This window comes from Vipera berus, assembly GCF_964194415.1.
Source record: "Vipera berus genome assembly, chromosome: 2".
NCBI classification, from domain to species: Eukaryota; Metazoa; Chordata; class Lepidosauria; order Squamata; family Viperidae; genus Vipera; species Vipera berus.
Window position 1 is genome coordinate 262,291,089 of NC_138203.1, and position 18,023 is coordinate 262,309,111.

Sequence of the window (18,023 nt, forward strand, 5' to 3'; positions counted from 1 at the left end):
GGCTAAATACATGTAACAGTATTTGAAAGCTTCAAAGCAATAATCTTGTAGTCTCAATGTTTTACATGCTTCTTGAATACGCTGATGAATACATGACTAGGGAAACTGAAACACCATATGCTGCATCCTGCAAATATCGTTCCAGAAACTAATACAAATATGAGTGCCTTTATTTTTCAAATCCTCTACAAACAATCTACTTGAGCTGAAGGCACATCCGGAATTTGCAGATAACATGGGGAGTGCATTCATATGTCTACCATGATGTGCCTGGCACGTTATTAAGAAATACGTGGTACTATGTTGATTGGTGGATGAGTTAGCCCTCCAAACTGCTGCCTATGGTCCCTACAGGAATTTTGCAGTATTGAAAGATTTATTTATTTATTTAGTTGCATTTGTATACCGCCCTGAGAACACCCCGATGCCTATGGGCAACCGCTTGCTACTCCTGAACTAGATGGGAGATAAAAAAAACAAAATTCTTTTATCTCTTTGTTTTTATAAACTTTTATAAGCTTCCTTAATCAAACTTCAACTACCCAAAAACGCCATTTCATAGAGAACAGCATGCCTTCTACAATCATATTCATTCAGAATTAAGTCCTACTAATTTTACCAGTCCCTTTTTAATTGTCTAAAAATGACAGCCAGGTAACCAGGACTCTACATGCTTGCGTGGAAGTACCTCTTAAAAGAAATCTTAATATTTAAGTAAGTATGCAAGGAAGTGTAGACAAAGCAGAATGGATTTTTGTAAAATCTGGTAATTCCTTATGACCTAGATGTTGATGAGAGAGAACTGAAAATGTGCTGGGCAGATGGCTAATGTAGTGAGGATGAGTGATGTACATCACAAAGGTGGGACTTACAGAATAGTTATCATGCCATAGAGATGAGATTTATATATAGGTGGTCCTTGCTTAACGACCATTCCTTCAGCAACTGCCCAAACCTACAATGGTGCTGAATGGGATCTAGCACAACTCGCCTATGACCACCTCACCATGGCCAACTGGCCGCGGCCAATTACCCATGGGACAATTCAACACTGTATTAATTGTTTCATTTGGTTACTTTTATTATTAGTGACTACGTTTTCATCAAAATCAGTGTAACTCTTGTGTATCTGGATTGGCTTTCTTTATTTTATTATATGGTACAATTGAAATTAATTTAACTTTTGTTATTTGTTAAATTGTCCCACGGCGAGTTGTCTCGCAGCTAGTTGTCCCACGGCGAGATGGCCAGAGAGAGTTGGTTGTGGCAAGTTGTCTCATTCTGTGCTGAATGAGTGGGTGTCATACTTATAATGGTCACAGCATTCCCCACAGTCATGTGATCACCATTTGCAACCTTCTTTACATTTTCTACAAGCAAATTTAATGAAGAAACTGGCAGAAAGAATAAATGCGACCACATAATACCATGTTTCCCTGAAAATAAGACCGGATTTTTTTTGTCTCCAAAAAAGGCACCAGGTCTTATTTTCGGGGTAGGCCTTACCTCACCTCCGGCACCAACAGCCCCACCCAGCTGGTCTACTTCTTCTGGGGCCAAAATTCTTCAGCTGCAGTCAGGCCTGCATTTTGCAGTCAGGCCTTTCCAAAAGGCCTAAGCAGCCAAGTACCGAGGTATGGATTCAATCCATAGCTTGGTGTTTGGCTGTTGAGGTCTTGCAGAACTGAGCTATGGATTCTGGAAAGCCCTGTGACTGAGAAATACAGGCCTGGCTGCAGAAGAGGCCTCAGAAGAAGTGGGCCAGCAAGGAGAGGCCTGGCTGCAAGGTAAGTGGGTGCTGGCCAGTGGGGAAGCTCCAGCCCATACACACCTAGTTTGATTTTTAGGTGTGTGCCTCGCTCCAAAACTAGGGCTTATTTTTGAGGTAAGGCTTATATTAGGCCTACCCCCCAAAATCAAGATAGGGTTTATTTTGGGGGAAACATGGTATCCTTACTAAATAACCTACAGTGATTTGCTTAATGACAGCAACTGGAAGTGCAAGAATTTCCACTGCTAAGCAGCATGATTAAGTGATGTCGCATTTAGGACCATGTTGCTTAGCGACAGAAATTCCTACTCCAATTAATGTCGTTACATGAAGACTTCCCGTACTCTGAATCACTATGAAGAGAAAGTGTTACAAGCCTTTTAGGATGTACACATACTGAAGTAAAAACCTCCTGAATGGCCATCTGTTTTGCCTGGGAAGAGAACTACACAGAAACAACCCACATAATGTCTGTTTATAGCTAGTGTAATCAGTCCCACGTTTTGAGGAACTTTAAAATTTGCCAGATTTATTATTTTTTTTATTAAAAAAACTCTATTTATAACCAAGAAAAATAAAACTTCATTTTGGCTGCAATGATGGAATGAGTATTTTTAAAAAAAAAAAATAAGAGCAGATTGGAAAACCTCAAGAGTGCATCCCTGAAATAGTCTGAACAATTTCATTACTCACGTCAAGATATCATCTGGGGTCTTCTGTTGCAGCTTTTTGCCCAAGCCAAATCCAAAGAAGCACACAGCAAACATGGGAGTTACTCCAACAATGGGGGCTGCCATCCCCTTATACAAGCCACGGAAACCCTGTAAGAAATAGTAGGTCAGTATATTATTTATTTCTTAAATGTAGATGGTTGCTCATCTCAACCACAAAGAATAAAACAGAATTTCTGTATAACTCATATACTGTAAACAGAAGCCGAGAAACCAACCTATACAACATCAAGGATTACTTGAAGTTTCTGCCCAGTTCAAAGGGATCTCAATTGTCCAATCATACAGACATCTTTTCCCAAGATTCCACTTACAGAGTTGGTAAGGGCAGGGGTCTTCAAACTTGGCCCTTTTATGACTTGTGGACTTCAACTCCCAGAATTCCTCACCCAGCATGCCTGGCTGAGGAATTCTGGGAGTTGAAGTCCACAAGTCATGAAAGGGCCAAGTTTGAAGACCCCTGGTTTAGGGTAATCCAGTTCAGCTACTGCAACACGTGGGATTGCCTCTAAAAGCATTGAGAAACTGCAGGTGGTATGAAATACAACAGCCTCCGAGCTAACTGGCATTAGGTGCCATGAACATACTCCTCCTACGTTGCAGAACCTGTGTTAGTTGCTAAGCTGGATGTAGTTTAAAGTTCTGTTTTTAACGTACAAACCTTTACATAGCCTGATGCCAGATATCTGCAAGGCTGCCTTCTTCAACCCAAACCCCTCCATCTCATACAAACAACTCAGAAAAAAACTGTTACTCCTCTCCCATTACTTAGTGATTAGAAGAACCAAGATGAGAAGGAAGAGGCTTCTTTATCACAGCCCCGACACTCTGTAACTGCTCACTAATACAGTTCAGTCTAGTGTCCTTTCAGGATCTAGAGAAACAGAACTCTTCTGGAGGATTGTTTCAGCTTGTGAAGATGGTAGGTTAGGAATTGTCCAGATGTTCCAACTGAAATACAGGTAGTCCTCGACTTACAACAGTTCATTCAGTGACTGTCCGATGTTATATCGGCATTGAAAAAAATAACAGACTGTTTTTCATATTTACGATCATTATAGCATTTCCATGGACACGTGATCAAAATTCAGACGCTTAGCAACTGACTCACATTTATGACCGTTGCTGTGGCCCAAGGTCATGTGATCACCTTTTGCCACCTTCTGACAAGCAAAGACAATAGGGAAACCAAGTTCACTTAACAATTGCAGTGATTCATTGAACAGCTGTGGCAAGAAAAGTCATAAAATGGGGCAAAACTCACTTAACAAAAGTTTCGCCTAGCAACAAAAATTTGGGGCTCCATTTTTGTCCCAAGTTGAGGACTGCCTGTCTTTTTAATTTTTATGACCATTTTTATTATTACTATTTTATTATATGACAGATGCTTTTGTAAACCACTGACAGTCATGACTGTGGTGGTTTAAAAGATCAAGATGCGTGAACCCAAGGCATACTCTGGCTTGGACTTGTAAGAATAAATCATGATTTATTAAGAACAAAGAACTCTTACCTTTTAAATACGTATGCCTAAAAACTGGACAAGCTTCCTTCCGTCTCACCATTAGTTAGTTTTTCTCATTGAAAAAAAGATCAAGCTTATACTCCAAGAATGTGTAAGTGTCAAGTATCATTCCCACACAAATTCATTCCAATAATATACATTAAAAATATGACATGTCTGGTAGGCACTGCAAGTGAGGTGGCAAAATACCTCTTTCACAAGAGTCTTTCTGAAACAGTCAAAGGTCCCAGCATAAAGAAGAGCCTGTCCTGGCAAAGGTTTCGGCTGAGTTTGTAGTCTGACCTACAAAATATAAGGAACACAGAAGGAATACGAAAGATGCGTTTGTGTTTACTTACTCCATTTATTAGGAGACAGGTTTCAAGTGAAAATATCCATCCGCATCTGATTTAATCACCCATTCCTCTTCTTTTTCAAGGAACTCAGAAAACACTCTCATAATAATACAAACTATTGGTCTGTCCATCTCAGTATATCCAACAATGGGCAGCAGCAGCTTCAAAAAGGTTGGGTAAGTATGTTTTGTGGGGATTTTCCCCCACTTTATCTGGAGATAGAGAATTGAACCCAAGACCTTTGAAATATACTCCACCACTGGCAGATCTGCCCTTCCCAATTCTACCAGTTACTTTTTAATGAAAGGGGAAACAGACACAGTGCATTTAAGAAGCAGATGAACAGTTGTTATCAGTTGGCATTCAGATCAATCAGATCTCCAGATCTAAAAAGTAAATAGCAGGATTTTTCTACTAGGATTAGTACAAATACAAAGCCTAAATACAGGTAGTTCTCAACTTACAACCATTCATTTAGTGACCATTCAAAGTTACAACGGCACTGGAAAAAGTGACTTATAACCATTTTTCACACTTATGACCATTGCAGCATCCATCCCCATGGTCACATGATCAAAATTCAGACACTTGGCAACTGACTCGTATTCATGATGGCCAGTGTCCCGGCGTCATGTGATCACCTTTTGTGACTTTCCGACAAGCAAAGTCAATGGGGAAGCTAGATCCATTTAACAACCATATTACTAACTTATCAACTCTAGTGATTCACTTAACAACTGTTAAAAGTGTCCTAAAAGTCATAAAATGGGGCAAAACTCACTTAACAACAGAAATGTTGGGCTTAATTGTGGTTGTAAATCAAGGACTACCTTTATGATATCTCCTGAAACACAAAAGAAATAGAAAACATAGAATGCTACCGTAGTAGCTTTGTTTCTAGATGAAGAAGCATGGACAGTCATAGGTTTGGCATTCTAGCCTTGGGCTCCAGCACTTGGGGTCTCTGTTGGATTTGTTTGGGGGTCCCTGTCGGATCTGTTTGGGAGGGGGTACATGTGTTATCTGGAGACACTGTAAGTTCTTGGTTCTCTTTTATAATTTTATTATATTTTCTTTTTTGTTTGGTTTTATATACTCCACCCAGAGTCAGTTTGGAGTTGAGCAGTGCCAAGGTTGAATAAATGAATTAAATGAACAAAACAGTTTCCATGGGGGACATAACCAATTAGAAATTAATGACTTACCATAACATTCTCTGAATTCTCACTCCTATCAACCCCAGTTTTTTTGTTGTTGCTATTGTTTTGGTGCCTTCAGATCAATCTTGATTTCTGATTAATAAATTGATGAGTCCCTGCAGTTTTCTTAGCAGCATATTCAGTAGTGATTTTGGTGCCAAAGAAGATATCCACAAGCTCATCACCTATCCCCCAACAAAATGGTAACTTCCACCTATAAATCTTTGCCTTTGTATTTACAGAATATATTTTCAAGTATCCTTTATTTTACCCATTTTTAAATACAAGCATGACAATAAGGACAGTACTGGAAGATATCTGAAGACTAAATCTTTGCAAAGATGCACGTGAAAACATCAGTGTTGGCAGTGTACTTATCTCCAGTTTTTTATCATTTAAATCTGATACACAAATAAAGCTGTATATTGAATAGTTATATCATTTTAAGATCCAAACTTTTTGTAACTGTATAAATAATAAAAAGATTTGTTAAGTAGTAGTTCCTAACAGACCATGGTCCGGTACAGAGGTTGGGGACTGTGACTGACATATGGAAAAGAATCAGTTGATCTGTGTTAATTTGGAATAGCAGAGCATCTAGGAATGCCACATTTCTCTGCTTTTATTTCTGCTTTAAAAAAAAAAACAAAATCACCTTTTACCTTTTTACTTACGGTAGTTTAGGCTTCACTTTTGTATTCTGGCAAATGTTCAAGGATGTTTTTCCCCCCTTTATTTAATCCTGTCTGATTCTCACATTCTGCCTCGACAAGTCCCTGCAGTTTTCTTTGCAAGGTTTTTAGAATTAGTTTGCTGCTGCCTGTTTCTTAGAGCTGAGAGAAAGTGATTGGCCCAAGACCACTCAGCTGGCTTCATGCCCAAGGTGAGAATAGAACTCAAATCTCCTGGTTTCCAGTTGATGCTTTAATCTGTACACTAAACTGGCTCTCTCAAGGATTACAACATAAAAAAAATAAATAATCAACAGAAGGACAATCTCTTGCATGCCAGAAGGCAAAAGGGCGTCTCCTCTTATCAACTGAGCAGGTCTCTAAGGACAAAGGTGGTCCCTTAGATAGCAGGACCTACAGTTGTCTGAGGCTTTAAAAGTCAACTGCAACATCTCCAATTACGCCCGGCAAAGTATTGTGCCCAACAATTGTTTCTGACCTAGAGACTCTGTTGTGTGCGTTATGCCAGCAATTGAATGGGCATGCCCATCATGAGACTAAAATGGGCTAGCTACTCTATAGCTTAGTGCATTTGTGATCACAGCCAAAGTAGTTTGGTTCTGATTCATCATATTTGTCCAATCCAAGCAATTAGGCTCGTTCAACAAACTATAGTTCACTGTTCCATAGGTTAGTCTGTTGCATGTACTTAGGATTATGAAGAAGAGTAATGATCCAAGCGTCCAGAGCCAATGTGCTAAATAAAGTTTAAATTTAGATTGGAAAAATATTCTCAGCTACAGAAGCTCAGAGTGCCTTTGGACTATCACCAAAACATACACCCTTCCACCAACCACACAAGGTTGTTGCTGTAGAAAAAAAAATTACAGAATGAAATGCTACTGTATACATATATCTTGAGATCTTGTAGGAAAGGTGGGTTATAAATCTGACATGCGAATAAACATATTTTTAAAACTCTGCTCTTTCACATGTTTAAACTGGTGTCAAGTCTGTCCCTGCTCAGGAGTGCTAATTCTTTTCTTTGAGAAAAATAATTCTGAGGCTCCTTCCACAAAGAGCATTCTGGGAATGGTAGTTCATCGACCCTTGTTTACGTATGCCTCGCCTTCCCATTCGCGCAGTGTCTACCGGGGGTTGTAGTCCTTTCCCCCCCTCACCTTGATAGTATCCAGTGGGTGTCCCACGAAGACCAAGCAGACGCCTCCGAAGCCACCCGCGAAGAAGTTTTTTACCGGGCTAATAGGTGCCTGAGGGGACTTAGGCTGTTCCGCCATAGCTGCTTCGGAAGCTAGACCGCTCAACAAAACTCTCCCAGTTTTTTGCTTCGCCTCTCAAAGCAACCTTTACCCTGCTTTTCCCTCCCCAACCAGGCGGAAAAAAGGAGAACCTCCGAGATGCCTAGAGAGGCTGCTATTGTTCCTGCTTCCGCCACCCGCGATCTATACCTTCCGTGGAAAGAGTTGTTATATTAGCAAGTTATTCCGTAACAAGCTGCTGGTGTTTTTTTGCAGTTTCTATTGTTCCGTTTTAAATATGTGTATTGACTAGGAATAGGAATAGGAATAGGAATAGGAATAGGAATAGGAATAGAATAACAGAGTTGGAAGGGACCTTGGAGGTCTTCTAGTCCAACCCCTTGCTGAGGCAGGAAACCGTATACCTTTTCAGACAAATAGTTGCCCAGTCTCTTCTTAAAAATTTCCAGTGTTGGAGCATTCACAACTTCTGGAGGCAAGTTGTTCCACTGATTAATTGTTCTGTCAGGAAATTTCTTCTTAGTTCTAGGTTGCTCCTCTCCTTGGTTTCCATCCATTGCTTCTTGTCCTGCCTTCAAGTGCAAGTAAATTCTAACCATGATGCTAGAACTCCATATTAATTTAGTAATATGGACAATAATTACCATATTTGGCCTTTTGGTGAAGATCAAATGTGACATTTTTCAAAACTCTTTGTTTTGCAAACAATAATAACAAAAACCCAGGAAGTACTAGATCGCTGGGTTCATAACATTGACTGGATAGGAGGATGAAACCAAAGCTAAGAAGTTTCTTGATTATCTCTGGCATGATGAGCAGAGTAGTCCTTCCCCCATGATTAATGTTTAGGATATTACTGTATGTGCACACAGTCACAACATTCAGTTTATCTGCTAATCCATTTTTTCCCTCGTTCAAGTTCTGATCTGCCCTTTTTTCTAAAGGCAAATAGTGGGAACACTGGTAATTTGAAGAGGTTAAAAGGGCACTCGGGTGAGAAGCTAAGCCAAAATATGTAATATACCAGCTCTCTTTGCATAGTATAAATGACAAAGCCCCTTCGGTTGATTCGGCTTTCTGCACCAAGAACTTGTAAGAATTGGATTTTTATGAACTGGCCATTTTTACATTCCTCCTAGTCAGAATAAAGAGAGAGAGGCTCCCACATATTTCTAAATATATGCCCCATATATTTAGTCAGCAGAGCAAATTAAAAAGAGTAAACATAATGATGGGATCAGTGTTGGGGCAACTGAGTCCTGCACCTCTGTGGGTAGGCTTAGCAGAAAGATATTCCCCATTTTTCTATATATGGTATAGGAAGGGACCCTTGCTAGTTTGGGGGCTGTAAATGGGATGGTGGACTGATGTACTTTCAGACTTCCAAGATTCTGCTGATGTACAATAGACTCTACAAAAAAGTGGAGCTAGTTCCGCTGGGTATGCTTCCTGACTGGTCTTGACTGCCTTTACGAGGCTGACATATAGCCACAGAGAGGGAAAATTTGGAATTGTAGCAGAGAAAAGATTCATAAAAACCTCCTTTTTGCAGTGTCTTTATAGCACATCCTTTTAGTCTCAGTAGAAATAAATATTGGTTAATCCCCAAGATAGTTTGCAAGATACAACCATTATGTTAATCTTCAAAACTGGGGTTAAATTTAACCTTTATGGGATTAATAGGCTGGATGTATGACATGCTAAAAGGGACGTGGTGGCTCAGTGGGTTAAGATGCTGAGCTTGTCGATCAGAAGGTCGGCAGTTTGGCGGATCAAATCCCGAGTGCCGCATAACAGAGTGAGCGCCTGTTACTCGTCCCAGCTTCTGCCAACCTAGCAGTTCGAAAGCACGTAAAAATGCAAGTAGAAAAATAGGGACCACTACGGTGGGAAGGTAACAGCGTTCCGTGCGCCTTTGGCATCTAGTCATGCCGGCCACATGACCACAGAGACATCCTCGGACAAGCGCTGGCTCTTTGGCTTTGAAACGGAGATGAGCACCGGCCCCTAGAGTTGGAAACGACTAGCACACATGTGCAGATGTGTCATCAGCAGTCAAGGCCTATTTTAGGGCTTGTTCATTTAAAACACATGCTGGTTAGATCTCTTTAGGTCTCTTTGTTGCTAACTAGTGGGCATTCTGACATTTGCAGCCTGAATGGTAATTCTACAGTACACAAACGAGCTGGAATCTCTGTACTGTACTCGAATAATAGAAACCTGTGGTGGTTAGTAGCAAATGAAAATTGGTTTGTGTATGCTTATAGTCTTTTTGTTCTACCCTTCCTTCTTGAGAAATTCCACTAAAGTCATTTCCTGCCTTGCTTCCAAAGCCAAATCTATCTTACAAGTTTTTTTTTCCCTGTTGCAATGATGCCTATCACAAAAAATTTGAGTGTGGGCAAGACCCATCTGCTTCCTCTAGTTTTGGCAGATTCCAGCAACTGTTGCTCCAAGCAGCAGATATTGTTTTATTATACAATCTGGAGGGATGTCCCTTCAGACAGACAATGGTTTCCTTCCAAGCACTGAATTGAGATACTTACAATTGATGATTCATTTTGTAAATTGTGTAGGACTTCCTTTGTCTAAATGGAGGGGTTTAGTCATAGTGAGGACAAATGAGGATTAAATCACACGGTAAATATGTAAAGAGTGAATGGACCAAGAGAAAGGGCAAACCAAAAAGAGGTGCATATTTTAAAGAACGAAAGGCAATGTATGAAGTGGTGTATGAAGGAGGCAAATATAATTTGGAAAGCTAGAAAGTTGTAGAGATGTATAGTGAATGGTGTTGACATAAACTAGTTTTAGTAATATGCCCATGCTTGCAATTTGCTTGGCTTGGCTATTTTTTTTTCCACACTACAAAATATTGCCTACTAGTAAACTGAATAAGCTGATGGCTAATTATGCATGCAAGAGGTACTGGTGAAAAACTTCCCTTGAAATTTCTGTCTTTTGGGTTTCAGTTATTAGTTATCTCTCTAGTACAGACATGTCAAACACAAGGCCCAGGGGCCAGATCTGGCCCACGAAGTGGTTTCATGTGGCCCACGAAGCCATCCTGGAAACAGTGAGGGAACGGCCCCCACTGCCTTGGCCCTGGCCCAGAGATCCTCCTTCTGCCAGAGACCCTCAGATCTGTCCCACTCCTGCCCAGGCCCCCTTGATGCGAATGATGTAGAGCTGGCCACGCCCACCCAGTAGGCCATACACACTCTAGCCACGCCCACCCAGTAGGCCACGCCCACCCTGGCCATACCCACCCAGCCCCCTGAGGGCAACCGCAATGCTGATGCGGCCCTCAATGAAATTGAGTTTGACACCCCTGCTCTAGTAAATTTCATACCCACGTAGCTTTTCCTTGTTTTCACAAGGAAAAAAACACCATCAGGGGAGCAAGAGAGAGAGACATATACATATAATTCACATATTGCTCAATTTCTTAACATGTATTTCAAGCAGGGGTCCTTGGTGCTCTCTGAGCTTGGTTGTTTTCTTGCAGACGTTTCACTGCCTAAACTAGGTAATATCATATAGCATTGATGATGTTACCTAGTTTGGGTAATGAAATGTCTGCAAGAAAACAACCAAGCTCAGAGAGCATCAAGGACACCTCATTTTGACCCTGAGCTACAAATATTCTCCTTTATTGGTACATAACAGAATCAACTTGCGCACAAAATAAGCAAGTTTGTGTGTTACTGATTTTACTATTTTCAAAGCAGAATTTGAATGGTTTCTGCAAGGAATCTGGTAATGTTAATATGAACACTATACACTCTTAGATGGCATTCTAAGTAATTTAGTATCTGTGCCAGGAAGATAGAAATACAATATACGAAGTAGTTGTGCTGACATGAATTGGCTCTGCTTTTCAAATAAAACAACAGCTGCTGATTGTGTCCAATCTGCTTTAAGGATTACATCTAGAATAGCACATGGCATTTGTTCCCACTGGAAAGAATGATAAAATGAGAACTCTTTTGCCACCTAATGGTAAACTTTTATTGTAGGTTAGCTGTTTAACACATGAATTGAAGATACAGAAGAAATTTGTATTTTCTGTGCTAAAAATGTCAAGATTTTGTAGCTGCAAATTATTTGCCCAATGCAGCACACCTGTCACATTTAATTATACTTGGCTACATTGCTCCCCCCTCCCCCCTCAAGAGCAATCAGACCAAATCTTTAGTAGTCAATATCTTAAGGCAATCTTTTCTCAATCTTGGCAACTTTAGGATGTCTGGACTTCAATTACCAGAATTCCCCAGCCAGTGTGCTTGAATTTGCTAAGGTTGAGAAAAGATATACAGATGGAGCTGCCAGGACATGAATAGATGAGGCTGAGATAGCCAGTTTTGTATCATATATACATTTACTCTGTGAGTAACCCACTTGTCCATCAATTCCATATTGGATAACACTGCAAAGTAAACATCCAAAGTTTGTGGAAACTCCACGGATATTGGATAGGATGGGGGGAAAAACTGCCTCCTTTCACTATCTTGTTTCACTGTAATTGGGAGTTGATTGAAAAAAGGGGGGAAAGATTGTGACTAGAATAGTCATTTTGCATCCTCTAGTCTGAACACCCATTTATATTCACATTGTGTATGTACATTAGCATAGCATAGTACATTCACGGCATGCTAAACCAAGGTTTAACAATGGATTATTGAATGAAATAGAGTTGGCTATTACACAAATTATATTAGAATATGGCTTAATGTGATGCATGAACCCAGGAGAGAATAGCTGCTGGGAAACAGGAGGGGAGAAACCACTGTTTCAATATCCATTTTGTTTGTGAACTTCTGTGAAAAGAGAAAAGATGGACAAGGCAGAGTTTTAATTTGATCTAATCTGTATCTTTTTATAGAAACTCCATTGAATTAAATGGGACTTCCTTTTAAGCAACTACTGTATTAAGGCCTTGCAAACCATTCAAGGTTCACCCCACCAAGTGTGCTGGTGTGATCAAAGGACCAGTTTCTTTGAAATCAGAGAAACTACCTTCTCTCAAAGGCTTGCGGTAGTGCTTACAGAATACAGAATAACAAAGCTGGAAGGGACTTTGGAGGGCTTCTAGTCCAACCCTCTGCTCAAGCAGGAAACCCTATACCAGGGGTAGGCAACCTTGGCTCTTTCATGACTCGTGGACTTCAATTCCCAGAATTCCTGAGCCAGCATGGCTCAGCTTGGAAACCTCTCCCTTTCCCCTCAGCATAGCTGGCTCAGGAATTCTGGGAGTTGAAGTCCACGAGTCATAAAAGAGCCAAGGTTGCCTACCCCTGCCCTATACTATTCTAGACAAATGGCTGTCCAATCTCTTCTTAAAAACCTCTAGAGATGGAGCACCCACAACTATTAGAGACAAGCACTGGTTAATTGTTTTTGCTCTCAGGAAATTTCTCCTTAGTTCTAGCTTGGATCTCTCCTTGATAAGTTTCCATTGTTTTTGTCCTGTCCACAGGTGTTTTGGAGAATAGATTGGACACCCTCTTCTCTATGACATTCCCTCAAATATTGGAAGACTGCTATCATGTTACTCCTTGTCCTTCTTTTCGTTGGCTATACATACTGCTCCTGCAAGCATTCATGTTTTAGCCTCCAGACCCCTAATCATCTTTATTGCTCTTCTCTGGACCTTTTCTAGTCCCAACATCTTTCTTTGTACCAAAACCGGATGCTTCAGGGACCTTTCCAGGCCATTTGTGTGTGTGCATGTGTAGTCACAAGGCTCCCTTGGGAACTGAAGGGGGAAAAATAGCTATGTAAGTGCATGCATGTAACATTGTCCTAGACCTAGAGGCTCTCAATAGCCATGCCTGGGCTTATGAAGGAGATAGTCGCCCAGTGCTTTGTGGAAGGAGCCTTCACTCTTGCTCATGGACTTCATAAGATTCTCATTCAAACGTTTTCACAGCTCTGGTATGTGTACAATTGAGCAGAATTTACCAGGCTTCTAAATAAAAATGTAGAAGTTATTTATTCCTCCACCCTCCCCATCCTGGAACTATTTCAAGGAATGTCCTTCATGTAAGTGATGCTCTGACTTTTGCTGATCCTAGCTAGGGAGGCAGCTGTGTTCTTCCTGCTTGGAGTGCCAGTATGCCAGCAACTGAAATTTAAGACTTCAGATTTAAACATTGGAATGGCCACAGTGGTGTACCCCAAAATAATTGAATAAACACCTGAGTTTATGAAATACATTCAACATAAGCCATACTTTAGAAATCACATTGGCTGAGCTCACAGAACACAATTGGTAAGTTCACATAGTATTCTTCATGTAACCATTGTTTACTCAATCTCATTTTCTGGATTTGCATGACCCAGTTGATTGACTGATGACCATAAACTGATCATGAATCATAAATTGCATTGGTTGAAATTGCATCATTTGCTAGGCTGAAACGTGTTTAGCTAGTTTATGGTTCAACGTATCATGCAATTAAGTGTAGTTAAAACCACTTTTATTTGGTTACTTGATGTAGCTGGCTGACAGGCCGTACTCAGCGTGTGGTCCTCAATGGAACTGCATCTACATGAAAGGAAGTGTGTAGTGGGGTGCCCCAGGGCTCTGTTCTGGGCCCAGTGCTCTTCAACATCTTCATCAACGATTTGGATGAGGGGATAGATGGGGAACTCATCAAATTTGCAGATGACACCAAGCTGGCAGGAATAGCCAATACTCCAGAAGATAGGCTTAAGATACAGGAGGATCTGGACAGACTCGAACACTGGGCACTATCTAACAAAATGAAATTCAATTGTGAAAAAAGTAAGGTTCTGCATTTAGGCAGGAAAAATCAAATGCACAGGTATAGTATAGGTGGTACCTTGCTCGATAGTAGTAACTGTGAGAGGGATCTCGGAGTCCTAGTGGACAATCACTTAAATATGAGCCAGCAGTGTGCTGCAGCTGCCAAAAAAGCCAACACAGTGCTAGGCTGCATTAACAGAGGGATAGAATCAAGATCAAGTGAAGTACTAATACCACTTTACAATGCCTTGGTAAGGCCACACCTGGAATACTGCATCCAGTTTTGGTCACCACGATGTAAAAAAGATGTCAAGACTCTAGAAAGAGTACAGAGAAGAGCAACAAAGATGATTGGGGGACTGGAGGCTAAAACATATAGGGAACGGTTGCTGGAATTGGGTATGTGTAGTTTAATGAAGAGAAGGGTGAGGGGTGACATGATAGCAGTGTTCCAATATCTCGGGCTGCCACAAAGAAGAGGGAGCCAAGCTATTCTCCAAAGCACCTGAAAGCAGGACAAGAAGCAATGGATGGAAACTAGTCAAGGAGAGAAGCAACCTAGAACTAAGGAGAAACTTCCTGACAGTTAGAACAACTAACCAGTGGAACAACCTGCCTCCAGAAGCTGTGACTGCTCCAACACTGGAAGTTTTTAAGAAGAGACTGGACAGCCATTTGTCTGAAATGGTATAGGGTTTCCTGCCTTAGCAGGGGGTTGGACTAGATGACCTCCAAGGTCCCTTCCAACATTATTATTATTATTACTATTATTATTATTATTATTATTATTATTATTATTATTATTATTATTATTATTATTATTATTATTATTATTATTTCCCGAGAATTGTCACTCTGAAAGGGCACCTGTATGCCATCTTTGGATATGATGGCTAAGACTTTGGGAAGTGTACCCATGTTGTTGTTAGTTGTGAAGTCATGTCCGACTCATCGTGACCCCATGGGCAGCGTTCCTCCAGGCCTTCCTGTCCTCTGCCATCTTCTGGAGTCCATTTAGGCTCACGCCTACTGCTTCAGTGACTCCATCCAGCCACCTCATTCTCTGTCGTCCCCTTCTTCTCTTGCCCTCAACCTTTCCCAGCGTTAGGCTCTTCTCCAGTGAGTCCTTCCTTCTCATTAGGTGGCCAAAGTATTTGAGTTTCAACTTCAGGATCTGGCCTTCTAAAGAGCAGTCAGGTTTATCTCCTCTAGGACTGACCGGTTTGATCGCCTTGCAGTCCAAGGGATTCGTAGGAGTCTTCTCCAGCACTATAAGTTCAAAAGTGTACCCATAGTCCAATACTTACTGTATGGAGGAGGAGGATCAGGAAAAACCAAGATTTTTGTTCACCCAACGTGCTTACTACCTAAGTTAGTGACCCTTGGTTATGTTTCCTCTAGCTTAGCATGTTTTGCAAAACTAGCCCATTTGGTGAAAAGTTCAGTGTGTTGTGCAAACTATCCAATAGCCAGTTTAAGCATGCACGAATATGGAAGAATCTCTACCAAACCTAAGTTTAAAGCAAAGCTTAAACACTATTCCATGCGAACACGTGGTTTTAGTCCCAATATTGAGACTTTACCATTCCTGTGATTTTTGGGAGGACTCGACGCTTCCAAAGAGTTTAAGGTTTATTAAATTTATATGCCGCCCTTCTCCCTGAGGACTCAGGGTGGCTCACAACAATAAAAAGTTTAAAAGATATACATACAAAAATTAAAAGAGAATTAAACAATATAAGAAATAAGAACAATTTAAACCAGGGGTCTTCAAACTTGGCCCTTTTAGGACTTGTGGACTTCAACTCCCAGAATTCCTCAGCCAGCAAAGCTGGCTGAGGAATTCTGGGAGTTGAAGTCCACAAGTCCTAAAAAGACCAAGTTTGAAGACCCCTGATTTAAACCAATAAAAAACCAAATTTAAAAACTATAATCAAAACACACCTAAGGGCCGGACTCTTGTTAATACCCCCTTCCCTTCCCATTTCATTAATTCACGGCACCCTACATTTCTTTTATAAGGCCGATCGCTTTGAAGCTGATGGAAAAAGAGCGTCTATCGCCTACACCGCCACGTCCAAGAGGTTCAGCCCATCAGCCCTCTTCACTCCGGCCAGTGTTGCCTTTCGACCTTTTTAACTCCCCCGGGCCCGACGCTCTAGGCTGGGCTTCTTGCGTTTCTCATCCTGCCATTTCTAGCGGCGGAAGCGACGCTCCGCGAGGGACCGGAGCTTCCGGTGCTCAAGCCATAGTGGGCCGGCTAGAGATGGAGAAGCTTGGGGGAAGGTGATTTTTTGTTGTTGTTGTTGTTGTTCCCCTCTCCTTTTCCCTCGCTCCGGGTTACACCCGCTTTGGTCGGCGGGGCAGCGGCCGAGGCTCTCGCTCTGAGGCGCGTCCGAAGGGGCGTCCGGTCCCGCCCGGCCTTCTTCCCCACTTTGGGTGAGCGCGCAGAGAAAGGGAGCCGGGCCTTGTTTACATGGAGGGAGGGGGAATGGAGGGAGGAGGCTCTCCCTTTCCTGGGGCTGCGGCTCCCTTTCGTGGAATTGCAGGCGGGCTAGCGGGCTAATTGCGGGACAGATGTGGCCCTAGTTCCCCCTGCTTTGACTCCCGGAGCTGGAGGCCGAAGGAGGAGTTGGGAAAGCCGGGTAGCAATTGGGGGAGAGGGGGAGGGAGGCTGGGACAAATCGCTGATTCTCAACGTATCCAAATTAAACAGACTTTTGCGAAAAGAAGATTATTTGGGGAGGGGGGGAAGTGATGGTGGGAAAAACCAGTTGTGGGATATAGCTGGGGTGTTGTTTTTTTTTAATCATGCAGTAACTTTCTACCCAGAAAAGATTCACATCGCTTCTTTTGTTGTCCGAGTGACATTTAATAATAATAAGAGTAAAATTCTAAATAAGGGTAAAAAATTGTCCTATAATTCTTAGCTGCTTTGTCTACTTACCGCGAAGTTGAGTTACTGTGATATCGGTGTAACCTTGCTTTAAAATGAGGTGCAAATGCAACTGCTGCTTAAAAATGTAGACTACTAGGCAATAAATGTAATGGTGAAGAGTTAAATTAATTTTAAAATGTGCAACAATGGTATTCTGAACTCTTAATCCGCCATTTTTCTGCACTAGCACAATTTGCAACGTGGTGTGGGGCAATTTTCTTCTTCCAGATGAACTTTGACTTGGCAAAAAAAGTTCAGAATGCTCCAAATTTTGTGCCAGGATTGCTTTTGTGAGCTTTCTTGTTGCAACTAAATTCTATTCAGCTAAGTGTCATTAGTTTTATAATTTCTTTAAAGAATGTGCTGGTTGCGAACTTACTGAATGCGTAAAAAGATGGGTGACTACAGTGAGAACTGCTACAATAAAAAGTTATTGATTTAATTTTAATGCAGCAGGCTATTTTGTTGAAATGGTTCATCTGACTTTTTAAATTAGTCTTGGCTTTATACTTTAAAAACTAGTTATTTCAAAATGTAGTATTTCTGGACAACATTTTTTTGATGAATACTACGTTATCTACTATAGTATATAGGTTCTTTGATAATACAACTATAGTTTTTAAATGAAGTTGATTCAAAATGGTGCTAGCTAAAGAGAGGCGAAGAGATTTAATTATTAACAGCATTTCCTGTTGCTGTTCAGCCAAAAAAGGATCCTAGGGCATTTTACAGGAATTTATTGTGTAAATATTTGTGCACACAAAAATTACACTTTTCTTTTTGCTGCACTCAGACATTATA

The 18,023-nt window shown here is 41.1% G+C and overlaps 2 protein-coding genes across 6 annotated transcripts in view; one reads left to right on the top strand and one right to left on the bottom strand.

The window, feature by feature from the left end:
- SLC25A20 (solute carrier family 25 member 20) overlaps window positions 1-7,620 on the bottom strand; it is a 30,793-nt gene extending 23,173 nt beyond the window's left edge. For all 3 annotated transcript variants that reach the window (XR_014025033.1, XR_014025034.1, XM_081317098.1), the window contains exons 1-3: window positions 7,414-7,620; window positions 4,217-4,309; window positions 2,465-2,592 (exon numbers count right to left, since the gene is read on the bottom strand). Coding sequence is in view for 1 of the 3 variants with exons in the window: in XM_081317098.1 (XP_081173224.1) it covers window positions 2,465-2,592; window positions 4,217-4,309; window positions 7,414-7,530 (338 nt within the window). In the remaining 2 variants the exon portion in view is untranslated. The remainder of the gene's footprint in view (window positions 1-2,464; window positions 2,593-4,216; window positions 4,310-7,413) is intronic.
- An 8,889-nt stretch (window positions 7,621-16,509) lies between these two features.
- The window catches only part of ARIH2 (ariadne RBR E3 ubiquitin protein ligase 2), a 45,886-nt gene continuing 44,372 nt past the window's right edge, over window positions 16,510-18,023 (top strand). For 2 of the 3 annotated variants that reach the window (XM_081320478.1, XM_081320480.1), the window contains exon 1: window positions 16,510-16,570. The gene's annotated coding sequence lies outside the window, so the exon portion shown is untranslated. The other variant, XM_081320479.1, reaches the window with a different exon arrangement.